Genomic DNA, 27565 nt, shown 5'->3' with positions numbered 1-27565 from the left:
ATTTCTATTGTTAGTAAAGTGATTATCATTTACAACTAGATAAATCAATTTCTATTCTTAATAAAGTGATTATCATTTACAACTAGACAAATCTATTTCTACGGTTAGTAAAGCGACTATCATTAACAACTAGACAAATCAATTTCTATTGTTAGTAAAGTGACTATTATTTACAAATAGACAAATCAATTTCTATTGTATAATTGACTGTCATTTAATCTGAAGAGACTTAGTTTCGAGACCATATTGATACAAATTTTATATTTTATATTTTAAATTTAGAATTGTTTACAACTACGTGGGCCTAAGTTCAACTCCTTATAAGAATTTTTTTTGGCTTTTTTATATTATTAATTTATAATTGTTTAAAAATGAAATTAAAAATAAAAATCAATTTAGTATTTACAAAATGAAAAATAAATAAAATCCAACGTGGCAGTCCAGTCACGGTTTAAAACTAGAAAAAAAGCCGATTTGAGAAAAATATTTGCAGAAGGACTAATATGATCCGGTTAAATTTTGTAAGGGATTAAGTTGGGTCAATTTTTTTGTGAGGGACTAATTTGACTCGTATAATATTTGTGAGGGACCAAAATGGGTCTTCACTCTAAAAGTTTTCATTCTTATAATAATCAAAGTTCTCATTTTATACGTCCCCCGGTTGAATATCATCATCTTCGGTATAAATAATTTTTAATTTATTTTAAAATAAAATAATATTAATACCCAACTAAAATCACGCACAGAATGTTCACCTGATTTATGTTATGTTTGGCTATGGGTTAATACCAATAACTGCCAATAATAAGAAGGAGATAAACCAGGATCACGAATATGTTACTCAAGATAAAACGACCGAGAATGGATAAAATAAGGAGAAAGCTACCCCTTAACAGTACCACCGTATCTGTATGTTGCAAAACTTGAGCTATACGATGAAATACCTACCCGCGAGACCCCTCCGAGCACTACACGTGCTAACTCTGCTCCACACGTGTCTCCTTGTGCCTCTAACTGCATCCGTTCCAGACACTAGACTCAAAATGGTTGATTATAACGACGAAACGCGTGCCATGCATGTAAATAGAACCATAGCCGCTCCAGCGCGCGCTCACATGGAATTTCCACATCACGAAACCGATACAAAAATGGAAGAAAAAAAAGCCAAGAAAATTGCGAGCGAGTTCCGATCAGAGTTCCTGCAAATGCTCCGTAAGAGACGAACTCCTCGAGGTACAACAATCAAATTCGATCGTTATGTATTGAATGCGTGCGTTGATTCTCTGTTTCTTTCTCTTTTAGAAATGAAATTCGTTTGTTAATTATTTTCAGTTCCGTTAACCACTGAAATCGTAAAACCAGTGGAGAATGCTTGGTATCAGAAGAACTCTCCTTCATCGAAAATCGATGAGGTTCAATTCAAGTTTCAACACTCATTCGATTATCTTCTTCACCTGCTTGTTCAAATTCAATCTACTAACAATTTTATAACAGGAGATTATGAAATCTTGTCCAAAGAAAGACATTGAGAATTTCAAAGATTTGCTCAAGGAGGAGAATCTGTATTTAAATACAGAAGTAAGTATTCGATTTCTCTGGGATTTGAATTTCAAATGGTTCTTTTGATACTCAGAATTGAATTTTAGGTCTAGAGAATAATTGATTGAAATGATCCTTGATTTTGTAGGAAGGAGAACAAGGAAAGTTGCCTCTGTTGATTTTGAGTGCGAAGGAAAGTGATAAAGAGAAAAAAAGACCTGCAGTTGTTTTCCTTCACGGTACAAACAAGTATAAAGAATTTTTGCGTCCATTGCTAGAGGTTGCTAATGCATTTTCTGTGTTTTTCTCATTGCTCATTCTGTTTCTATTCCTATGAAATACGAATTAGAATTTTTGGTTGATTATAATCGTGGAGTTTATTTGTGTTCTTGGTGTTTCAGGCATATGCTTCGCGAGGATACATAGCAATCTCGGTTGATTCTCGTTACCATGGTGAACGAGCAAAGAGCGCCACCACCTATCGCGATGTATGTGTTTTCCTTGCTTTACTATGTCGTTTTGCGGACACACACAATACCAGCTATATATAGATAACTGTTTGGTAAAATACTATTTTTGATCCCTTTCCTCAGGGTATATTTTGGTTTTGGTCCTTCGATTTCAAAAGAGATCAACGCGTCTTCAATCAATATTTTTCATCTAATTTTTGCATGTCTGTCATCAGATATGGTAAAATTCCAAAAAAATTGCATCAACCTAAAATTGAACCAAGTACATTTTACTAGCATCGCAATATGTAGTATCACTTGGCCACTTCAGATATATAAATTGCAATATGTAGTATCACTGGGCCACTTCAGATATATTGTAGCTAGCTCTACCAAAACACAACAAAAGAACATCAATTAAGATGGAAATTAAGCACGGACACGATACGAGTATCGGATACGATACGTATCCAATACGTAGATATGTTACTAATCAATTAATACTATATACGATATGTTTAAGATATGTATAAAGAAAATTAAAATAAAATACTTAATTAAATCAAAGTCTTCATAACCGAATTTTAATACATTATGATATTACTGAAAAATATTAAATCTAAGAAAATAAAACTCATAATTAAATATGAGTAAATTTTTAATAATGAGAATGGAAAGAAAATAATTTTACTATCAGAATTGAAATGAAATATTAAAAATTAAAAAGTCATCATTATAGTAAGAATAAATATAAATATTATATAGTAAGAATATATATATATATATATATATATATATATATATATATATATATATATATATATATATATATATATATATATATATAATACATATTATATGAATTGAAAATAAAAGATATAATGATGATTCAAAAACGTTATGATTAGTATAATAAATTAGATATATTGAGAATTGAAAAAAAAATCACGGTGATATGAAACAGTTCTTGGAAAGTAGGAATTAGAGAAAAAAATGTAACACCTGCCATAATGAGAGTTAAAAAACATTAATAAGAGTGATTAAAAAAATATGCAAAAAAATTGAAAAGTCACGTATCGGAGAGTATCGAAAGCGTATCGGAGCGTATCGGATATGATTCGGCAGCATTTTTGAAGTATCTGTGCTTCACATGATGGAATTAGTAGCAGCAGGGGTTTCCAACTCTCTCAATATTTTTACTTTCCACTCTCTCGTTATCATTTTTACTTTCCAGCTCTCAATATTGCACAACTTGTTTTGTGTTGATAAATTTCATCAAGATAAACCTAGTCAAGTAAGTCACCTGAGTCTACCCCTTTTCTCATTTATATCTATTTTATTCTTCATTTTTCACTTCAACTTCCCTTTCCTAGCTCTAATCTTGCATGGCAGTTTCCATCACACTTTCATTCTAGGCATCTTTACGAAAGATACACCGCACTCTTGCATTATTATTCTATACAGTGCTAGGGGTGTTCATTGGTTCGGGTAAATCCGAACCAAACCAGAATCCAAACCAAACCATAGTTTTTGGGTTGGATATTTTTTCAGTTCGGACAAGAACCGAACTAAACCAATGAAATCCAATGACAATCGGTTCGGGCATCGGATTTTCAATTTTCTACCCGCAAGCCTAACCCAAACCAACCATAATTAATTATCATGAAAATTACTAACAAGCATTCAACTTCAATAAGAAAAAAAATAAAATTTTTATGTGGACAAGTTATGATATTTTAATTTGTTATTAGAAAATTATCAGTATAATGTGATAAATGATTATAAAGTTATGAAACACATTCATTATCATATTAACTTAAATGTCTAATTATAGATTCAAAAGTTTTTATCTTAGATATTTTTGAATCCATTAGTAAAAATTTTCTAGTCTAATATTTAAAATTGAATACTATTTATTAATACTATATTTTTTATATTATTATAAAAAATTAATTTTTGTAAATAAGTTATTTTTTAAAAATATTTTTTCATTTTTTTATCTACCCGATCAATCCAACCCAAACCAACCTATTGTTTCTCGGATCGGTTCGGTTTGGACTTTATTGCAAAAATTTGTAAATTCAATCCAACCCAATCCATTTAATTTTAATCGGTTTGGATATTGGATTCTCTCAAAACCGAATCAAACCGGCCCGCGAACACCCCTATACAGTGCAGTGTCAAATTATCACTCTTGTTATTTTTAAATTGCACTTGAGATTATTTGTTAACGCATATTGTGGCATGTAAGATGCTTGCCTAAAATGATAAAAAAAATTCTAAAATTACTAGAATCATTTATAAGAATTAGTTTTAAAAAATTATTTTCTGATCTTGGACCAAAAAATTTGATTTCTTTATGGATATTATTTTAATTATTTAAAAGAAATCTGTTTTTTTAAGTGGGTTCAAATTATTTTCATTTGAGATTGTGACGGAATTCGTATAACTCTTATCTACCATTGTGATCAAATAAGAAATGTGTCTAACTAATTAATTAACCAAACCTCGGTTTTAGTTTACATATATTGAAGACTTTATAATATATTGAAGTATAAAAAAAGTAAGTGAGGCTTTCTCAAAAATTCAATTATGGTGCCCCTAGTTTTAATTTTGAAGAAGATTTAGAGAAGATTTGTTAATGAATTTTTGGTGCCTATATTTAGTTTGAAGTTAATTTTAATACAACTGATTTAGAGAAGATTTGTTAATGATTTTTTTTTTTTTGAAAGTATGCCTTTTTTGTTTGCTTAAAATTATAAAATATTTTCTTAAAGAAATTGTATGCCTCATTTCTATCAAAAAAAATTAAACTAACCAAAATCAATTTTTAACAACAGTTTTTTTATTAAAAAAAAAATAAAAATAAAAACTTATACATATATAAGATTATGGTATTCACTACAAAAAGTTTCTACAATGGGAACAGCCGAAAAGTCTGTGTCATAGTCGTTGGAAAATTACAGTGGACATGATACACCAATGAAAGCACATAACCCACGTTGACACAGAGAGACTGATTCATACTAAAACCATCAGCACGTCAAGCGTTATCAAGATAACGGAGGTCGAAGGAGAACACTCCCAAAAAAAACTAGAAGAAAAAATCACAGAGGAATCAAAAGAGGAATCGAAGGAGACGATGAAGCTTTGGGTTGATGTCTTGAGTAACAATAGAAACTCTGCAAATGGAATGGTCATAGAATATGTAGCACCGAAACTAGCCAATGGAGAAATCGAAATTGAAATTAAAGTGAAAGACATAGCATAGGAGATGAAATTTTGGGAATCGACGCTGATTATGTATGTACTTGGTGGGAGAAGTCAGTATGAACATGGTGAAGCAGTATATGATTAAGATTTGGAACTTCGTCCAACTACCAGATATGTACTACGAGGACGATGGATACTTCCTCCTCAAATTCAGAACACATAAGAACATGGAGGCAGTGATGAATAGATGATGAAGGAAACCTTATACCATCAAGAATATGCATATGCTTCTAAGGGAATGGAAGTCTGACTCAACTTGAAGAAGGACATGTTGCAAACACTCCTTATTTGGGTTAAGCTACCCCAATTGCCTTTACGCCTTTGGGGGTTCAATAGTTTAAGCAAAATCGGAAGTGCTCTAGGGACACCATTGGTTACGGATGAATGTACTGCTAGTAAACTCAGAGTGTCTTACACGAGAATTCTAGTGGAGGTGGATGTCTCCCAAGAACTGAGGAAAGAAATCACTATCAAAGATAGTGAAGGAAGGAAGATGACTCAACGGGTAGAATACAAGTGGAAACCGTTGTTCTACGACAAACGTCAAATGTTTGGCCATAAGTGTAGTGAAACTAAACCTAAAATACAGTGGAGGCCAAAACCGAAGCCACCAGAAGAGAACAAACACAATGCTGACCCAGGGACACCTAAGGAAATAGACCTTGAGAAAACTATTCAAAAGTGAACAAAGGTGCGAAGAAGAGGTAAAGATAGAGGAAAAATAAGATTTAAAAATGACAGCATCAACAACTCATTGTATGAATGGTTTTTAGGCACCTTAGCCGCCTCAATAGCAGCGTCAAAATCGCTGCCAATACTGCTTTTTCCCACCTTTTGAGGAGAGTCTGCTTCATACATTCCAAAAAGGTAAAGGATCTGCTACCTTTCACATTTGGTACTTTTAGAGTGTGATTGGTTATAGAGAGAAAATGTAAAGAGAGAAATAAGTGAGAGAGAATACGAGAAGAAAGAAAGTGATAAGAAATAGAGTAGATTTAAAGTATTGTTTGGTATAAGAGAAAAATGAAAGAAATAGAAGAGAAAGAGGTATATGTAATTTTTGAAATGAGACAAATATCCTTAGGCAAAATAGATATACAATATTATATTATTATTTTAATTTATTTTCAAAAAAATTTAATTAAATTAGTTTAATATAATAAAATATTAATTTAATTTTGTAATATTAAAAAATATTGAAATTCATTAAAAAATTACTTAGTTAATTTATAAAGCTATTTTATTTAATTAGTTAGTACTATTAGAAATGTAGAATTGATAGAGAGAAAGAGAGAAAGTTTGTTGTAACTGAATTTTTTATTTCATTCTCAAGTTTACAATTCTGTTAGAACAGAATATATGTAGTACAGCTGTGCAGACTAAACTTATCAGTTTAGTTGCTTATAACAAGTCTACTTAGGCTTAGCTGCTAATCTACTATTACTCTATTATCTCCCCCTTAAGTACAAGGTCCTCCTTGCAGCATGGAGACTTTTTCATGCACCTGAAGTTTAGCCCTGAGTTGTAGAAATCTTTGAGGAGAGAGGGGTTTTATGATAAGATCAGCATACTGATCAAAGGCAAGAACATGCTTAACCAGTAGAATTTTGCTTAACACTTTTTCCCTTAGAAAGAAGATATCTAGCCCCATGTGCTTTGTCTTGGCATGGAGTATGAGGTTATGTGACAGGGCAACAGTAGGGATGGCCAAAATATCCATATCCGCGGATATCTGCGGATAAAATCCTTCAGTGGTGAAAGGAACCTTAAGATCAGTAATTAAATATTGAATCCACAGGATTTCAGAAGCTGAGTTAGCAAGAGCTCTGTACTCATCGTCAGTACTAGATCTGGCCACCAAGGTTTGCTTTTTGGACCGCCAGAAAATCAGATTTGGACCAAGGAAAAGACATGAACCAGAGGTGGATCTCCTGTCATCAGGATCTTAGCCCCAGTCTGCATCTGAAATTCCTCTAATAGACACAGGAGTCTGAGTGGAAGTAGGTTGCAGCAAGAGACCATGATGCGGGGTTCCTTTCAAGTACCTGAGAATTCTTTTCATAGTTGTCCAATGGGTGTCCAGAGGATGAGAGATAAATTGACAGACTTTATTGACAGCAAAACTGATCTCAGGTCTTATGAAAGTAGCATATTGAAGGGCACCAACTACAGATCTGTAAAGGATGGCTCTTTAAACACATATGTCCCATGTTTAGACAGTTTTAAACTAGTAATCATAGCTGTGGGTAACCCTTTTGATTCAGCCATATTTCCCTTAGAGAACAGATTCTTGAGATACTTTGCTTGCGAAAGAAAGAGAGAGCCATCTGAGTGTTGTGTGACCTCAATACCCAGAAAATATTCCAATTTCCCAAGCTGCTTAAGAACAAACTGAGAGTTCAATTTTTTAATAAGCTGTTGGATATGGAATTGGGAATTTCCAGTGACAATAATGTCATCCACATACACTAACATGTGGATAGTGTAAGTAGAAGTGATTAAAGTAAAGAGTTAGGGATCACACTTGCTTGAGACAAAGCCAAAACCCCTAAGTGCAATATGCAGCCTATCAAACCAGGCCCTTGGAGCTTGTTTCATCCCATAGAGGGCTTTCTTCAGCCTACAGACCATGCCAGGGTAACTAGTCTTACTGCCAGGAGGTTGTTCCATCCATGTAGAATTCCTTTTGAAGAATGTCATTTAAAAAGGCATTGTTTACATCCAGCTGAGTGAGGGACCACCCTTTTGAGATAGCAATTGTCAACACAGTTCTCATAGTGACAGGTTTTACCACTGGAGAGAAGGTCTCAGTGAAGTCAAAACCCTGTTGTTCATGGAATCCCTTAGCTATCAAACGAGCGTTGTATTTGTTTATAGTCCCATCAGGATTCTGCTTGATCCTAAATACCCATTAAATACCCATTTGCAGCCAATGGGCTTCCTGTTTGGAGGTAAAGCTGTGAGATCCCAGGTTTGATTCTTAATGAGGGCATGATATTCTTCCTCCATAGCAGCCATCCATTTGGGATTTTTAAGAGCAACCTTATAAGAGGAAGGTTTCATATCAGTTAATAACATTGTAGAATGTGGTCTGGGTTGAACTATACCACTCTTTCCCCTTGTGGTCATGGCATGAGTGTTTTGAGGATGAATAAAGGGTGGTTTTGTGTTCAGTAGAAAGGTTTGTGGAGGAAGTAGATGACAGTTGAGGCATGGAGTGGGGGGATTTTTGGAACCAGTTTCAGAGGTTGTACCAGGACTGAGATTAAGGGGAGAACCAGAGGGATTGTTATGAAGAGGAGAGGATAAGGATGAGGTAGCAGGTGTGGATTTGGAAGACATAGGAATGGCATTAAGAGGGACAGGCTGAGTCAAGCTGGAAGGCGTGAGACTAGTGGGAAATGTAGCAGAAGTGAGATTTTATGAGGAAGTACATGAAGAAGCTACGGATGAGGGGAATAAAAGTGGATAAGGAAACCTAGCCTCATTGAAGACAACATCCTTAGAGATATAAATTCTGCCATTAGAGACCAAACACTTGAAACCTTTATTATTAGAAACATACCCCAGAAAAATGCACTCTTGAGAGTGAAAGTTGAATTTATGAGAAGAGTAGGGCTTGAGATATGGAAAACAGTCACATCCAAAAGTTCTAAGGGACTTATAATCAGGAACTGTTTTGTAGAGCATGGGATAGGGGGATCTCGTGCCTAACAAGGGGTAGGAATTTTGTTAATCAAGTAGGCAGCAGTTAAGCAGGCATGTTCCCAGAACTTGAGGGGTAAGTTTGCTTGAGCAAGCCAAGTTATCCCTGTTTCAACCACATGCATGTGCCTCCTCTCCACTGAGTCATTTTGATGGTGTATGTGTGGACAGGCAAGCCTGTGAGCAATGCCTTTTGAGTGAAATAAGATTTAAACTCCCCTCCGCCATCAGTTTGCACAGCTTTATTGTGAGTGGAAAATTGAACTTCAATAGTAGTGATAAAGTGTGTGAAGGTGAGGCGCACATTAGACTTCAATTTAAGAGGAAATACCCAAGTATATCTTGTATAAGCATCCACACAAATAAGCAAATATTTATAACCACAACTAGAATCCATAGGAGCAGGCCCCATACATCAGCAAACAACAAATCAAAAAGAGAAGTGTAACTATTGTGTGAGAGTGTACTAGATTTGGATCTTTCCCAAACAAGGAGTGCAGAAATCCAATGTAGATTTATGAGGAACATGAGTATTGCATAGCTGCAGGATTGACGTTAATGCTTCATGATGGGGGTGACCCAACCTGTTATGCTACATGGTGTATGATGAGGGAACAAGAATTGTGGGTTGCACAGAGACCTTTGACACATAATTGATGGAAGCATGAGAAGCTGAAGCTAAATTGGAAACTGATTGTAGGGACCCAAAGGTGTACAGACCATCCTTATTGAGAAACCCTTGTAGAACAATGTTGGAATTATCCTGTGTTTTAACAAAGCACTTGTCAGGATGAAATTCAAAGAAGACCTGGTTGTCCTTAGCAAACTTGCTGACAGACATCAAGTTCTTTGTGATATGAGGCACAAGTAAGAGATTCTTGAGTGGGAGAGAGGTGTGTGCTATGCAAGGGGAATTAAAATAAGCAGTTCGAGTTGAAGTAATGGGCAAACCTTGGCCATTACCAAGCAGAACTTGGTCAGTACCACGCAGAGTTACACTTTCAGACAAATAATCAGCATTGCTAGTCACATAGTGTGTAGCTCCCGAATTACCAAGGTTGAGCCTGTTGAGTGAAATCAGTTGGTGCCAGAAATCCAACTCCAGTAAAGTGAGCTTATGGTTGGTACATAGGTCATTGGGCAAAACTAAGAGGAGGACCATGAAGAGCTAGAGAGATCCATTGATTCTGCACATGTGCTTGACCTGTAGAAGGAGGCATCCACTGACTCTAACCACCTTGTGCAATAGGCTGAGTCATGCCAGGATTAATCCACTAATTCCAGGCTGGTCTCTGATGCTATGGAGTAGCATTCCATATAGCAGGCATTACAGCAGAGTGCATGTGATAACAGATGCTAGCATCATGTCCTGGTTTGGAGCAAATTTGACAGTGAATTATGTTTCTGCCACCATATCTACCACCTCTGCCACGATTTCTGCCACCGCGAAATCCTCCACGTCCTGCACCATAGGAGACATTCTCAGCATACTGCATCACATTGGTGGAGTCAGGTGCACTTTGAGCATTAGCAACAGGTGTGGCTTGAGCAACATTGACAGAAAGAGTGGTGAGAAGCCATGTGAACAGGAGCGAATCTTGCTGCTCCCAAGCAAGAAACGTCATATTCTCCTTATCGGCAGTGCGATCTTCGTCAGAGACGATAAAGGCGATGAGTGCGAATGATGCCTTCGATTTGTTGTTTCAAGGAGCGGAAGTTGTTTTCGTCAAGCTTCAACGTTACTTGTTGCGTGAACATTTTGAAGACGTTGTTCACAAGGTGAATGTTGAGGGAATGCCGCTGCAAAGCACCGTGATATTCACGGTGTCGTTCGAACTATCACTATCGGAGGCCATGAAAACGGATCAATGAGCTCTAGATACCATATTAGAAATGTAGAACTGATAGAGAGAAAGAGAGAAAGGGAGAGGGAAATTTTGTTGTAACTGAATATGTTATTTCATTCTCAAGTTTACAATTCTGTTAGAACAAAATATATATAGTACGGCTGTGCAGACTAAACTTATCAGTTTAGCTGCTTACAACAACTCTACTTAGGCTTAGCTAAATATGCTAATTTACTATTACTCTATTAAGTGCAAATATTGTTTTAAAAAACATTTATGAAATAGATTTGTTAAACATACTTCAGGTAAAGCTATTCTAGAGTTTAAAATTTTACATAGTAGGCATTTGTGTACAAGCAGACATGCTATCACGTGGAAAAAAAAAACATTTAAAATTTTATCTATATATTTTTCATAAAAAAAAAGAAGAAAAAACGCCGTTGCCGGGGATCGAACACGGGTCACCCGCGTGACAGGCGGGAATACTTACCACTATACTACAACGACTTGATGTTCATGATTCCGTTTTTTTAATGTTTTTCACATTTTCTGGATGAAGCCTTCTTCAAGGGCAAGGATTGGCTGCCTTTGTGGCGCTAGAGTTACGCTGCATTTGAGTACATAGATTCTCTCATCCCATTTTTAATATTTTATGCAATTTCTCTTTCATCAAAATGGTTAAATTTAACTAAAGTTACCATGACTTGCTGCCGTAAAGGCACCTAATCCTAACCCCTTCTTCAACTCCTTTTCTGGATTAACCATCTGAATGACTTCATCATCTTCCTTGGGAAGGAAGCCTTCTTCAACTCCTTTTGCAGAATTTCTGGAGCTCTGCTTCGATAACCAGTCTACCACATCTTCCCTATTTTGATTACTCCATCTGCTATCTGAGTCCGAAGTTGTGTCCGAAAAGTGCTTCTTTTTCTCCAGTAGTGTCAAAGAGATTCGCATGGGACACATGAGAATCTTCTGTCATCTTGATTCTGCAAGTTTCTTCGTTGATCTTGATGTTGAAAGTCTCATTTAACACAATAGCACACCTAGTCCTAATCAAGAACCTTGCAACGTCCATGCAATCCGACTTTAATGTATTTTCATCTGAGCAAATGTAAGTCCCGACTGTATTGCCAAAAACTCAAAGAAAGAGGGATTCCACGCATGACATGGAATGCCAAAAAACCTTAGCCATGTTAGTCTTTCCTTGTCTAAATCTTCTTCCCCCCATTTCCTTATGTCCGAGAACCATTGACTCCACCAACTCCTGCCTTCCCAGATCAGGTCTGTGATTTAACCTTTTGAACCTCAAAAGTCCCTCATTTCCTCCTTCCCTTGTTCCTGCTTGGATAAGAGTCCCATTTCTAACGAGCTTCCCACCGAATCGTCTCCTCTGGGCTTTTTGACACTCCATAGATACTAGGTGAAAGAAAAAAGGGGCTCCAGTGATAACTGGTATAAAGAAAAAATGGACTAGGGTTTGTTTTGGTGGTGGAAAAGTTAGAGAGAAGCGGGAGTTTCTCTCTCTAACTCATTTTATGTTCATCTCATCTTTACTTAAAATATAAATTAATTATTTTTCACAAATTTACTACTAACGATCCTTCACATACAAAAACAATAAAAATTCAAAACTGATCATTTGTTTCTTGCTTTTGTGTTGGTTAAAAAAACAGGCTCTTATTTCTGCATGGAGAACTGGAAACACAATGCCATTCATATATGACACGGTAAATTTCTTACATTTGTATCATGCTGCTTTGCTTTGTTATTTAGCCGAACCATTTTATACCCACAAAATGGTTTGGTTGACCTGTAGTAAAGTTGGTGGCATTAGCTTAAGGCAGTTTGAACTCAGGATTACTTTGATTTTGAAACTGGTGTACTATTCCTTGATCTGGCAGGTATGGGACTTGATTAAATTGGCAGATTATCTAACACAGAGGGAAGATATAGACCCCTCTAGGATAGGAATCACTGGAATATCCCTTGGAGGTTGGTTGAGAGAAGTTGAGAGGAATAAGTTAGATACCAGGCTTGTTGTGACTCATCACTAACATAATTTCTTGCTTCAGGAATGCATGCATGGTTTGCTGCAGCTGCTGATACTCGCTATGCAGTAGTTGCTCCTATAATTGGTGTTCAGGTGACATTGAACATTGATTGAAGCCTATCTTTAACAAGATTTGCTTTTGAAACAAGAACTTAAATACTATGAATCATATACTTGCAGGGATTTCGATGGGCCATAGACAACGATAAGTGGCATGACCGAGTTGATAGTATAAAGCCTGTATTTGAAGGTATGATGATGATGCATTATTGCTGAAATTTCTTTTTGAGTTTTTGCTTTACTTTAGTTATTGCTCTTGTTATTTCATTAATTACTATATATTTGTAATGAAAGTCACTAATTGATATAATTCTAGTAATCATATAGTATCAGTTTCTATGGGTAGTGCTTTCAAATATTATAGTTAGAATTTCATATATATATATATATATATATATATATATTCTCAAACAATCTAATATATGAGTCGTATGGGTAAGCATACCAGCAATAAACGACTGTATTTTGAATGTGCCTTGAAAATCAATTACATTATAATGCTCTTATGCTCATGCATGCAGTGGCTCGTCATGATTTGGGTAAAAGTGCTATCGACAAAGACGTAGTCGAGAAGGTAAGCTAAGTTTTTTATATTTATAATTTCAACTATAATTGTCTCAAGACGACTCGAACTGAATCGAAATATTGCTTTGATATGTTTACTATTCTAACAAAGCATGCAAGACAATGGTTGGTACCATAGTACTGTACGTAGCAGAATCTTCACTTTATAATTTTTGAATCAGGTGTGGGATAGGATTGCTCCTGGTTTAGCTTCCAAGTATGATTCTCCCTACTCAGTTCCATCTATTGCACCCCGTCCTCTACTTATAATCAATGGTAAGATTCTTGTATTTATTATTTATTACCACTTTCAAATTGTAGTTGCAACAATATTCATATGCAAATTGATGTTTTGAGCATAATGTGTTGGTGATTTTAGTATCATCAATGCATTTTGGTAGTAATGTGATTTACTATAGGCCAATGCAATTATGCGTTAAGTTTGAAACGAGTTAGGGTAGTGCGGAGTGCACGCTCGTCGAACCAAACGCGTAATTGAATATGAATAATAGAAACGGGCATAACGTTTCGTTTGAATAGTTGCACCCGTTCCCAACGGACATAACGATTCGTTTGAATAGTTGCACTCGTTCCCAACGGACATAACGATTCGTTTGAATAGTTGCACCCGTTCCAACAGACATAACTGTTTCCGAAGAGGTGTGTCTGTTCGCTTCTATTATTGGTCTCCTATATAAGGAGTCTTTTGGTCTCGATTTGGCATACGAAATTACATACTTCCTCTCTACATTCTGATCTGTTCTCCATTGTCAGAAACAGATCGTTCTTCAAGAATTATCCCCGCAAAGATTTCGTGAACCCAGACAAGAATAGGGTCGAAATACTTTATTCGGAAAGTGAACGAACACGATTCTTGAAGATATCCAGGATTATCATACCATATATCTAACAAACGAACAAAGTAATCTTTCTGATAATCATGGCTGGAGGAGGAAGCACCGTCAAGGAGATTACTAAAAGTTTCGGAAAATTAGACAAGTTTCAAGATCAATAATTATCATCATGAGTATTCGGGTACGTTTTATTCTTCCAATAATGATTGATAATGAGTATTACGTGAATATTTTGTTAGCATGCATATGTTAATTTTTAATTATAATATCTAATCAATGGTTCAAAGTATTAACGTGACGTTAAGGTAAGACAAGTTGTCGTGAATGCCTATTCGGGATCACCTGTCACCGTAATGCTGCTTAGGTTGCAATATGTTTGCGTATGCTTAAATATAAGTTGTTTTGTCTTATACAAGTGATTAACATCTATGTCAGAATTCAATATAAATTGCACTTAGGAAAAGTCATCCATTTGCACAGTATCACTAGCATTGAATACTTTCATTATTATTTTGGTTTGTTAGGGTAGTATTTCGCTAGCAATATTTCATCTACATACAAGTGATGATTTGTTAGTTTATCTTTTTTAAAAGGCATATAATTCACATTAAGTCATTTGATTAGAGGCATGTATATGCTATACTAATGGTACTACTATGCAAGAATGTGAGATATTAAAAATCTATGACATACTGTTCCGATAGTTTGATTGGAAAATTTATCTCCTTTTGTTTATTTTTCAATATTAAAATTATTATGCCGTGTTAGTTAAATTGGTGGAAAGAAAAATTAAAATTGAAATTGAAAATTTGAAAATAAGTATGGATTGGTTGATTAAACTTCATGATTTCTGTAATTGAGATTTGATTTGGATTCCATGAGAATATTATGTTTGTGTTCAATAAGACATACTATAAGACATATAAAGATCATTCAAAGATGGTTCATAACAAGATGTAGAATTTTGAGAACCTTAACACGGAGGATAAGGAAGTCGAGATTCCTACAAATAAGAATCTCGTGAGGAAAGTTCTCCGCGGATTGTTGAAAAACAAATCAAAAGTTCGTCAACGATTGCTATGCATTAAATATATTGGATATATATTTAAAGGAAGTATCATAGTGATGATACACTAAACATCTATAAGAATTGATTAGTAACCAAAGGCTTCAGACAAAAAGAAGGGATTGATTAATTATTTTGATACCTATGCTCCAGTTGCCCGTATCACTACGATTAGATTGTTGATTGCCTTGGCGGCTATTCATAATCTAGTGATTCATCAAATGGATGTCAAAACAACATTTCTGAATGGTGATTTGGAAGAAGAAGTGTATATGAAGCAACCTGAAGGTTTTGTAATGCCTGGTAATGAGCATAAAGTGTGTAAGCTAGTTAAGTCGTTGTATGGGCTGAAACAAGCTCCGAAGCAGTGGCATCAAAAGTTTGATGAGGTTGTTTTGTCTAATGGTTTCATTCTAAACCAAGCTGACAAATGTGTATATAGCAAATTTGATACATCCGGTAAAGGAGTTTTCATTTGTCTATATGTTGATGACATGTTGATCTTTGGCACCGACCAAAATCAAGTTGATAAAATAAAGAATTTCTTGTCGTCAAAGTTCTCCATGAAAGATATGGGAGAAGCGGACGTTATTCTTGGTATTAAGATTAAACGGGAGAATAAGGGGATTGTAATTACGCAAGCTCATTACATTGAGAAAATACTCAAGAAGTTCAATTATGAAAATTGCTCTCCAGTAAGTACTCCCATGGATCCAGGAGAAAAACTTATGCCAAATACAGGTAAACCTGTGGATCAACTCGAATACTCAAGAGCTATAGGCTCTTTGATGTATGCTATGATTAGCACTAGACCGGATATTACTTATGCGGTTGGAAAGTTGAGCAGATTTACTAGTAATCCTAGTAGACATCATTGGCATGCAATAACTAGGGTATTCAAGTACTTAAAGGGTATTATGAATTATGGATTGTCATATATGGGATTTCCTTCGGTGTTAGAGGGTTATTCGGATGCTAGTTGGATAAATAATGTTGAAGATTCATCCTCTACAAGTGGATGGGTGATCTTGCTTGGGGGAGGTGCCATCTCATGGGCTTCCAAGAAGCAAACATGTATAACTAGTTCCACAATGGAATCTGAGTTTGTAGCATTAGCTGCTGCTGGTAAAGAAGCAGAATGGCTAAGGAACTTGGTATATGAGATTCCGATATGGCCTAAACCGATATCACCAATTTCTATCCGTTGTGATAGTAGTGCCACACTGGCTAAAGCATATAGTCAAATATACAATGGAAAGTCTAGACATTTGGGTATTAGACATAGTATGATTAGGGAATTAATCATGAATGGGGTGATATCTATTGAGTTTGTTCGGTCGCAACAAAACTTAGCTGACCACTTGACTAAGGGGTTAGCAAGAGACTTAGTGAAGAAGTCGGTAATTGGGATGGGATTAAAGTCCATTTAAATCTATTAGTTATGGTATACCCAATTCCCTTCTAATACAACGTTAGAAGCAGAATTCAATGTGGAAAGATCATAGTTAAAGATTGGAGCAAATGTGTTTATCTTCCCAAGATATGTGCTCAGACCTGCAAGTGATGGCTAGGTTGAAGTATATCTTCTTAATGGTTCTTTTGAAAAATTGCAAATGCAGGTGCAAGATTAAAAGGATCACCTATGTGAGCATGAAGTTTTGCCGCTTCAAGAAGCTTGGACTTGGCTTCCTATATGCTTATTAATGGATAAGGACACATGGCTTGTAAAGTGTCAAGTATGAATAGTAGAGTATTGTAAGAAACATATGTGTACTATATCTTTAAATATTCAAATGGATTGACGGGTTCAATCATTATGACACCCCGATTTTCGAATATTTGGAATGTGTATTTGTACTAAGATGAAAATTCAATCGTAAGACATTTTCTTCTATGCATTTGTTTGATCGTTATACCTGTAAAGTAAATCAAGGATTATACTAAAATGGGGGGAGTTTGTTGGTGATTTTAGTATCATCAATGCATTTTGGTAGTAATGTGATTTACTATAGGCCAATGCAATTATGCGTTAAGTTTGAAACGAGTTAGGGTAGTGCGGAGTGCACGCTCGTCGAACCAAACGCGTAATTGAATATGAATAATAGAAACGGGCATAACGTTTCGTTTGAATAGTTGCACCCGTTCCCAACGGACATAACGATTCGTTTGAATAGTTGCACTCGTTCCCAACGGACATAACGATTCGTTTGAATAGTTGCACCCGTTCCAACAGACATAACTGTTTCCGAAGAGGTGTGTCTGTTCGCTTCTATTATTGGTCTCCTATATAAGGAGTCTTTTGGTCTCGATTTGGCATACGAAATTACATACTTCCTCTCTACATTCTGATCTGTTCTCCATTGTCAGAAACAGATCGTTCTTCAAGAATTATCCCCGCAAAGATTTCGTGAACCCAGACAAGAATAGGGTCGAAATACTTTATTCGGAAAGTGAACGAACACGATTCTTGAAGATATCCAGGATTATCATACCATATATCTAACATAATGTAATACAGGTTTTGCACTTCTTCAATTATTTATTAGACCTATGGATCTCTATTAATCCGTTTAGATATTTATGGGGTGTTTGAATTTAACTTAAATAGTTAAATTGAAATATTAACTTGGGTTTTTGTAACACTAGGTGCGGACGATCCTAGGTGTCACCTTGCCGGTTTGGAAAATGTAAGGTTAAAAACAAGTCAGATATATGAAGTGTTTCAATGCTCAGATAATTTTAAGGTATAAAATCACATTTTCTTGTCGCTATTTAAAAGTTATTTGGAACCTGTAATTTCCATTTTTAATGTTGTAGTGTCCAATATCAATGGGTGTATCATTTAATTTTAAACCACTTATAATAATTAAGTCTTTTGAACTAAAGTATTGCAATTGATTGCTTTGACATGCAGTTTATGGCAGAACCTGAAATCGCACATCAAATATCAAAATTTCAGGTGAAAGAGTCGTCGGATTGGTTTGACAAATTTCTAAAGCCTCAGCAACTTAAGCCTAAACTGTAAAATGATAAAAAAAAAAAAAAAAAAAAAAAAAAAAAAAAGCTCTCTCTGGCTCCTGTTACAATTTTGTACTTAAAATATATCTCCTAGTTCATGTATCCCATACTCCATGTTAATTATGTTATAATTTTCTAATTAATATATCATCCCCTATTCCTTGTAAATTATGTTAAAATTTTCTAATAAATGTATCCTTCCCTAGTCCATGTTATCCTAATAAAATGTAGAACCATAGTTTTATGTGTCTGACTTATGCAAGGAGACATGATTTTTTTCTATTTTGGATGTACACGACTTCAGAGTGTAATTCATTAAAGGAAATAGTAGCAAAATATTTATGATGGATGGACTACGCAACATTTCTCTTCTATTGATTGGCATGCTAGTGGGAGAGTGGCTAAAATAAGAAGAGAGGTTAAAGGATCCCAACATTTTTGTTGGGATTAGATCAAGAGACTACACGCATGAAAGCACAGTTGGCAGCCATGGATATAGAGCATAGTTGTGGGATGTCCAACTTCCTTACTGTATATGTTGAAAATTACCTAAAATATTTAAAAGAAAAATTTGACTATCAAAATATATTGTCCATGGTTGAATCACTTTGGTGTTGATCCTTGTAAAGTAGACATAGTCTAATCCAAGGTCTGTGGAGCTCTTTCCCAGATTGAGGAGATCAATGCCACCATACTATAAGTGAATTCATTAATATAATAAATGGTGTAGTGTCATCAATAATCCAATAGTTCATCCACTTGGACGAAGCAAAATGCTTCCTCCAAAAGGAATTATGAATTATCACAATCAGTCAAACCATGAATGTAACTATGCCGGCACATCATTGCGTTGTAAATTAAATTATCAAATGCACAGCAGAAAGCAAAATGTCTTCACTGAAATATGGCATTCATAAAAATTGAAGCAAACAAGGATTATTCAAGCATGTTAATTGTTCAGCTCAATTCTAGCTCAAGTCCAGATAAATGAAGTCACATTGACACTTTGTACAAGTCATCACTTTAATACATATCTTAAAACATCGAAAAATCATATCTTAAATAAAATGTATACACTTAAAACAAATTAAATTTTGAACAAAGAACTTCTACATTAACTGCTAACTTATTAACTCGACAACAGAGAACAGAAGTTATCAGAAATTAATCAGCCTTTCTTTGGCATTGCTGCAAGCCTTGTGTACATTCTTGCCATGGACTGGTACCCTCTAACATCACCTGAACGCAGAAGATTACCTTCACAGCCAAAAGGAAATTAATGAGAAACGCATTTCTTTCCAACTAGAGTACAAGTTTTCAGCTCACTTTATTTTTGTTTCAGTTCACTTTATTTATCATTTGGAAGAGGGAGAAGAATATAACTTCTTTCTATTCCACAAACCTATAGACAAATAAGAAAATGGTATGAAATACATAGAGTTTGACAACCTGAGTCACAATTCAGCGGGCTGTCAGGTTCTGGATGAGCCATCAAAGCAATTATTGCCCTACAGACAGACTGCAAAGTCCAAGCAGGGCTCCAAGCAGTTTTCAAGATATCTAGGCAAATCTCCCCTGTCTGGAAAATTACTAGAGGTTAAAAAATATTCATGAAAAAATGTTGAGAAAAACAAATCCAATGCAATGAAGTTAATAATCAGACTTATCCAGAACAGAAGGAAAGCAAAAAAAAATGGCCAGGCGTTCAAATCAATATTGGTTTCAGTCTCAACTGATTTCTTATGAAACTCAAAGAGGAGGCAAAATAGTATAAACAAATTAGTCTCTAACATATCAGCCTCCCATAAACTGTTGAAATTAGTAGCAATCATATTCCCTCTTCAAATAAAAGTAGTAATCATATTCAGATTCATGTGCCTAGCTAGTCATGGATAATTTGTTAGTTTTGACTTTCGCATCTAGTGTTTGTATAGGTAATGTTTCTTATCCAACCTTGCCATCATATTATGGGTAGAGGTATTAAAAAAACAGAGGAAAAAACTAAATGTGAATTAGATATAATACCAACATTTGAAATTAGTTTAAGTATAGTCTTAAAACTAACCCAAACAAGTGCAACATGTTTCGGTTTTTCAATACCACAAACTCAAAACAAGCCAACTTGTGAACAGTATTGTAGATGGCAGATGGCAGCCATGGTGGAGAGCCAAAATCTCAACATACCGGTCTATTTGTGGTGTCATCGTAGCGGACTATGGCAGAAAACCCCGCAATATCGGCCGATATTTACCATTACGGCGATCCCAAAAGCAGCCACTGATATCCGTCATGACCGATGTTTGATAACACTGCTAGTGAATAGCTCTAACTTCAGCCTGGCGGCTCATAGCACTAATAGAGATGACTAGGGTATCAAATTCCATTTACTCACATGTAAATGACTTCTAAACAGTTTTTACTAAACTACTATGCATCACTTAGATGGGAATTTTGAGAAAACCATTCATCACTGAAACAAATCAGGATGCCAAAATTCACTAAAGAAATCAAACAATTGTGTTCTAAAAGTGAAAAGCATCAGGAAACAACAAACTGCCATTCACTACCAGAGGGATCCATCCTACCTTAAAATGCACATTCGGATGAAATATTTTAGTCAAAAACCGGACTTGAGGCGGTTGTAGAGGATAATGCTCTGGAACAGAAAATGCAAGCTGGAAGATACCCCCTTCGAAAGGAGTCTCTGAAGGTCCCTAATTGTAAACAAAGTAAACCAGAGCAAATGTATCAAATATAAGCAACCAATTGAATATACATGTGGCCGAATGGAGTAGTTTCTTCAAGAGCATCAGCTATCATACCTTGATAAGGGCTGTCCACTTAAAAATGTTAGAATCATCACACACCAGTTGAATATCAGGATCAGCCGTCTTCTCACGTTGCACCTCTTTGTACTCCTTGAAAAGCCTTGCTCGTGATGCCTGCGTTTATAACACAACCATATCCAAAATCAATGCTAAGCTTGCCACAAAATTGCTAGAGATTACAATAAAATCAGCCACAAAACCACACTGCAACAAAAACAACCAAGCCTTATCCCACTAATTGGGGTCATTTACAAGAATCAACTCCCGACATAATATTCTATCCAACTATACTTCTATCCAAATCGTTAATCTAGAGATTTTTTTAATAACTTCTCTCATAATTTTTCTAGATCTTCCTCTACCTCTAACAATTTGACTCTCTTCATCTGATATACTCTAATTTGACTCTCTTCATCATCTTGCAATTTAATTCAAAAACAACCTAGTTTTTTTTCTTAACCCTAAACATCTACAAGAACTACTCGATTCAATACAGGTTAATTCAAAACACAAAAACTTCCATCCATTAAATTAAAAGATGATGATGGTGAGAAGTAACGAACCTGCATGTTTGATATGCGCGAGTTGGAAGATAATACTTTGGGTAAATTAAACTCAAGGAATTGAGAAAATTTGAGAAAACGTAAACAGGATCTACGAAGAAACAAAAGATCGAAGCGAGAAAGTGTTGATTGGTGTATTCAGATTTGGTGATTTGGAAAATGAAATGATAGATGAAACGTAGAAGACGATGGCATTCTCTAATGGAAAGTGTAGAACTTTTTTTTTTATTTGAATCCTCTCCATCGGTGTTTCATAGTGCACTCTCTAATGCAATGATATCAACCGTTGGATTAATCCAATAGAGGAGAAATTAAGAGTCTGTTTGGTAAGACGAAAAAAAGAGCTTTTAGCTTTTAGCTTTTTAGCTTGTATTAATAAAAAAGCTCTGTTTGGTAACTCTATTTTAGCTTTTAGCTTGTAACTTTTTTACTAGCTTGTAGCTTTTTTTTCAAAAGCTATTTGAAGTAGCTTTTGAGCTTGTAGCTTTTAGCTTGTGAGTTTTTCTTCCATTAATACCCTTATTATTTTAACTAAAATATATTATTACCCTCATTAATTAAAATGCCATTAATGTCATTTTGTATCTATCAGCTAATGAAACAGCTAATTTACCAAACAGTCACATTAGCTTATCAACTATCAGCTACCAGCTATCAGCTACCAGCTACCAGCTAAAAGCTATCAGCTATCAGCTAAAAGCTACCAGCTATCAGCTATCAGCTAGTTTTACCAAACAGAACCTAATAGTAATAACAAAACCTTAAAAATTCAAAAATAATAATAAATAAAAAGCATCTTCTCAATATAGTTCGTAGTTGTTAACTACTAACAAACTCATGCTTTCGCACGAGTTCTGGTTTGGGACGCGCATTTGTTTTAGATATATATATTTTTAATAATCAATGTTGTGTCTAAATAGCCTATTGTAACTTCTTGTTCCCGTTAATAATCAATATTGTGATCAGTAACTTCATGTTTCCGTTAATATTCGATATTTTAATCACTAACTTCAGGTTTCCGTTAATATTCAATATTGTGATCAATAAGTTCATGTTCCCGTTAATATTCACTAATTTGATCAGTAACTTCATGTTCTCGTTAATATTCAATATTTTAATCAATAACTTCAGGTTCCCGTTAATATTCAATATGGTGACCAGTAACTTCATGTTCCCGTTAATATTCACTATTTTGATCAGTAACTTCATGTTCCCGTTAATATTTAATATTTTAATCAGTAACTCCAGGTTCTCGTTAACATTCAATATTGTGATCAGTAACTTCATGTTCTCGTTAATATTTAATATTTTAATCAGTAACTTCAGGTTCCCGTTAATATTCAATATTGTGATCAATAACTTAATGTTCCCGTTAAGATGCACCATTTTAATCAGTAACTTCATGTTCCCGTTAATATTCACTATTTTAATCATTAACTTCATGTTCCTGTTAATATTCAATATTGTGATTAGTAACTTCATGTTCCTGTTAATATTTATTATTTTGATCAGTAACTTCATGTTTCAATTAATATTCAGTATTTTAATCAGTAACTTTAGGTTCCCGTTAATATTAAATATTGTGATCAGTAACTTAATGATCCCGTTAATATTCACTATTTTGATCAGTAACTTCATGTTCCCGTTAATATTCAATATTTTAATCAGTAACTTCAGGTTTTCGTTAATATTCAATATGGTGATCAGTAACTTCATGTTCCCGTTAATATTCACTATTTTGATCAGTAACTTCATGTTTCCGTTAATATTCAATATTTTAATCAGTAACTCCAGTTTCCTGTTAATATTCTATATTTTAATCAGTAACTCCAGATTCCCGTTAATATTCAATATTTTAATCAGTAACTTCTGGTTCCCGTTAATATTCAATATTGTGATCAGTAATTTCATGTTTCCGTTAGTATTCAATATTTTGATATATTACAACTTAAAATATTACATTCCCGTAGCGAGTTGGATATGGGAACTAAAAACTGACATGTGCGTTCGCATGGGTTGGTACGGGACGCGCATTTGTTTCAGATGTATATTTTTTAATAGAAAAATGTCTTATATCCGTGAAAAAATAATAATTGAATGTATAATTTATAAAAAAAAATATTTTGATCAGTAACTTCATGTTCCCGTTAATAATCAATATTTTGATCAATAACTTCATGTTCCCGTGTACAAATATTATTTTTGTTTAGGTATTGTTATCAAAAATATCTGGATCAATAGTAAATCTTCATGTATAAAAATATTTAGATCAATAATAGATTTTTTTTGTATATCATTTTTTGATCAAAAATATTGAGATCATTAATGCCATTTTTTGATATAAAAATATTTAGATCAATAATAATTTTTTTTCGTATACAAATATTATTTTTGTTTAGGTATCGTTTGCAAAAATATTTGGATCAATAGTAAATTTTCGTATATAAAAATATTTAGATCAATAATAGATTTTTCTCGTATACCATTTTTGAGTGAAAAATAATTAGATCATAAATACCATTATTCGTATATAAAAATATGTAGACAAATAATAGATTTTTTCTCGTACATAAATATTATTTTTGTTTAGGTATCATTTACAAAATATTTGTATCAATAGTAAATTTGTGCGCGTATAAAATTTTAATTTCTTAATTTATATCCATCGTTTTTTAAAAGATATAAAATAGAAAATAAAAATAATATTAATTTAATTTATTGTAACTAATTTCTATTTTATAACTAATATGGTTATTTTTTTATTAGACTTGTATTATTATATGAACATATTTTTTCATTAGATTTAATATAAAACAATGTGAAATGTAGCAAAATCATTAAATGAGAAGAAGTGATGGGAGAAAGAAAATAATAAAATAAGCAAAAAGCAACAAAACATAAGAATTTGACAAAGAAGCTTGTCATAAGAAGCAAAAGAAAGGAAGGATTGTGCAGGCATCCACGTGGCGGAGTGTAAAAGCAGCAGGGTAAAATTGGTATTTCAAAACCATTTACTTTTCATATATTGTAGATATATTGTAGATATAGATATATTTATATTTACAAATTTACTTTTTTTTTTCTTTCTAAAATTATTTCTTTTTTATATAGTAGTTATATTTAATGTGTGTTGGACATTAAAAATGGGCACTCTCTAAAGATAAAATTCATCCTTTTTTAAAAGAGTCTAATTTTAATCGTACAATATAATAAAACAAAATGAGTATTTTGGCAAGTTTGTCAAGTGTCACTCTCTTATGCATTCTCACAATTTCTTCCCATTCTATTTATAGTAACATCTATTACTTCTTTATATTTTAACATTTATTTTTTATTTTTAATTATATTTATTTATTATCATTATTTAATTTTGGGAATCTCCAACACCCCCTTTCCTCTTCATATGCAAAACGAATCTGACATTCATTAAATATAAAGTTGAACATCCAAAATCTTTTGTTGCTTTTCAATGTAAAACCTTTCAATTTTTGCCCACTAATGCAAATATGTAATTACCAATGCTTCTGACTCTCTCTTTTTCTACCCAACAAATATGTTTCCACACATCGAATCTGAACTCAAATGAAGAGCAAAAATCAATTCATACTCCAGCCACCTTTTCTATCGTTTTCCAGCTGATTTAGCAGAGGCGGTTAATGGTGGACGAGTCCGGTGTTTGATTGTGAATAGATTTTTCGAAATGGAAAAATCAAGTGTATGTTTTGTGGTTGCTTCTTAAGTGGTTATTGATGATTTTCTCAATATATTGGTATCTGGGTGTTGGAAAATTGGAGATAAATGTTAGATTTTTTGAGTTGTTTTGACAGCTTTTGTTTTATTTTTAGTTTGATTTTTACTATGGGAGTCTTATGATTGAAATTTAGGATTTTTTAAATTTTGATGGTGTTTTTTGCTTTGACAGATGAAAAATGGAAATTTGATGATGAGGATAAGGGTCTCCAAAGACCTGTAAATACTAACATTCAGAAAGATTGTTTCAATGAATTTGAATTTATATTACATGTATGCTAACTATTGTGTTTTTGTTCTTCTTACCTTTTGATAACAGAACATTCCAGTGGAGATGGTACTATTGGGCATGTCCAGTTGCATGGATCATCTACAGATTTGTTACTTTGTCATTCATCTACAATTTGCTCTTTCTGCAGGAGACAAAAATGTGTTTTATGTATGGTAGTTGTTTGTTTTAAAGTTGCAACAATGATATGAAAGATTTTGACATTAGAATTTGACGATGGTGAAGTGTTCAAGTGGAGAAAGATACATATAAATTCAATCACCATTGAATGTTGAAGGTTGCAAAGAGAATGTTACGTTCGGATTTGGTTATAATTGTTCTTTCAGGTTACTTCATCAATATACAATCTCATTTTGACAGAACTATATTGTGATCATTATGGTACAATCCACATTTAGGGAAACAGAGCATACTCATGCAACCTGGAATTCAAGGAACAATATATAATTGAATTTAGTTATTTTGAATTAGGTGATTTTGAGATGATGAAGTGAAATGTTTTTTGAAGTTTATTGATTTAGATTTGATGGTGTTTTGCTTTAACAGATGAACAAGGGAAATTTGATGAGTTTGTTGGGGATAATGGTCTCCAAAGACTTCACCGAAATCGAAAATGTTGTAGACAAGCTATCACCGCCGCTCCGCCTCGCTACATGTGCAGTTGTTATTGAACTTCAAAAGAGAATACATAAGTGATTGGTGAGGTGTATGACCAAATGTACTCTTATATCTACATTATTCATGATATTATCTATATTGAATCAACACGTTTATAAAATTACTTCTCATAAAATTGTATGCCTATGATACTCCCCTCAACCATAAACACGCCAACTTTCTATTTAATCATGAAGAATGAGAGGGGTAATTATTGAACTCTTACCACTGCTATGTTGATCTATTATATATATATATATATATATATATATATATATATATATATATATATATATATATATATATATATATATATATATATATATATATATATATATGTTGATGTTTCTATGGCTACAATATTGGTGAGAAAGTGCTATTTGGAGACAACAGTCCTGCATCATCAAAGTCTAATTTTAGGACATACTGAATTAAAGAAGGGAAAGTTATTGATGCCTTTTTGGAGGGTGGAACTCCTGATGAGAATCAAGTTATTGTCAAAGTTGCAAGAGTCATGTCTGCTGTGGAGGACGTGAATCAACTTGCAAAGGAAGGCATCTCTTTTGCCAGTAAAATTTAATGATATTTTTAGGAAGGATAAATTGCTTGGTGATTGCACATAACATATAACATATAACATATATGATTGTGCTTCTTTGTTTTATATATGATTTTGTGGATATGCTTTACCCTCTATGTACTGAATCAAGAAATAAAACCCTTAAAAGGAAGTTCAAATAGATTTGATTTCCATTTCATATTATTTTTCTTTTTGGTTTATGTGAGTTCAAATAAATTTGATATGTTATAAGTGGATTTTTTATTCTTATAATTTTCTATTTTTTAAACAATATTAATATTCAGTATGAGGTTGTATTTGAGAGGCAGGTCACAATAAAGTGTTGATAAAAAATTATTTTGTAGTGAAAATACTCGGAATAAATATGGGAAGATGACTGACTTGAAAAATATACCAATTAGTAGTTATTTTACATGTAAAGGGCCATACTTATATCGTAGATGGTACTAATAAGTGCTCAAGAAGTTTGGTAT

The 27565-nt window shown here is 33.9% G+C and overlaps 2 protein-coding genes and 1 long non-coding RNA gene across 4 annotated transcripts; 2 read left to right on the top strand and 1 right to left on the bottom strand.

Annotated features, from left to right (window-relative positions):
• Positions 1–843: 843 nt before the first annotated feature.
• LOC131660045 (uncharacterized) lies at positions 844–18647 on the top strand. 2 transcript variants are annotated; one of them, XM_058929165.1, is made up of 14 exons: positions 844–1233; positions 1333–1412; positions 1495–1578; positions 1688–1819; positions 1941–2027; positions 3223–3282; positions 12487–12540; positions 12715–12805; positions 12886–12956; positions 13044–13113; positions 13445–13497; positions 13670–13763; positions 18054–18151; positions 18322–18647. In XM_058929165.1, exons 1-14 carry the CDS (start codon positions 912–914, stop codon positions 18430–18432), a joined length of 1407 nt encoding a protein of 468 aa, XP_058785148.1. In that variant the 5' UTR covers positions 844–911; the 3' UTR covers positions 18433–18647. The 2 variants fall into 2 exon arrangements, with proteins under 2 accessions (XP_058785148.1, XP_058785149.1); XM_058929166.1 differs by lacking the exon at positions 3223–3282 and having other exon boundaries at positions 845–1233; positions 18322–18638.
• Positions 18648–19318: 671 nt separating this feature from the next.
• Positions 19319–22033, bottom strand: LOC131660046 (protein PEROXIN-4). Its single transcript, XM_058929167.1, has 5 exons — positions 21817–22033; positions 21248–21367; positions 21011–21139; positions 19875–20004; positions 19319–19682 (listed from the first exon to the last, which is right to left on the bottom strand). Exons 1-5 carry the CDS (start codon positions 21820–21822, stop codon positions 19594–19596), a joined length of 474 nt encoding a protein of 157 aa, XP_058785150.1. The 5' UTR covers positions 21823–22033; the 3' UTR covers positions 19319–19593.
• A 3163-nt stretch (positions 22034–25196) lies between these two features.
• LOC131654746 (uncharacterized) lies at positions 25197–26734 on the top strand. The gene is made up of 4 exons (XR_009299557.1): positions 25197–25616; positions 25739–25785; positions 25886–26181; positions 26402–26734. It is a non-coding gene; the product is annotated as an uncharacterized LOC131654746 (long non-coding RNA).
• The last annotated feature ends 831 nt before the right edge of the window (positions 26735–27565 follow it).

The sequence above is a fragment of the Vicia villosa genome, linkage group LG3 (genome assembly GCF_029867415.1).
Source record: "Vicia villosa cultivar HV-30 ecotype Madison, WI linkage group LG3, Vvil1.0, whole genome shotgun sequence".
Taxonomy (NCBI): Eukaryota; Viridiplantae; Streptophyta; class Magnoliopsida; order Fabales; family Fabaceae; genus Vicia; species Vicia villosa.
Note: the sequence above shows the minus strand (reverse complement) of the source record. Positions and strands in the feature narration are given on the sequence as shown.

Coding starts and splice junctions, on each gene's coding strand:
- LOC131660046 (XM_058929167.1), bottom strand. Junction 21,140..21,247: donor AGTGGACAGCCCTTATCAAG/GTATGATAGCTG, acceptor GTTTACAATTAG/GGACCTTCAGAGACTCCTTT. Junction 20,005..21,010: donor ATCCGAATGTGCATTTTAAG/GTAGGATGGATC, acceptor GTAATTTTCCAG/ACAGGGGAGATTTGCCTAGA.
- LOC131660045 (XM_058929165.1), top strand. CDS start 912: ATGTTGCAAAACTTGAGCTATACGATGAAATACCTACCCGCGAGACCC. Junction 13,764..18,053: donor TCCTCTACTTATAATCAATG/GTAAGATTCTTG, acceptor TTGTAACACTAG/GTGCGGACGATCCTAGGTGT. Junction 18,152..18,321: donor AATGCTCAGATAATTTTAAG/GTATAAAATCAC, acceptor TTTGACATGCAG/TTTATGGCAGAACCTGAAAT.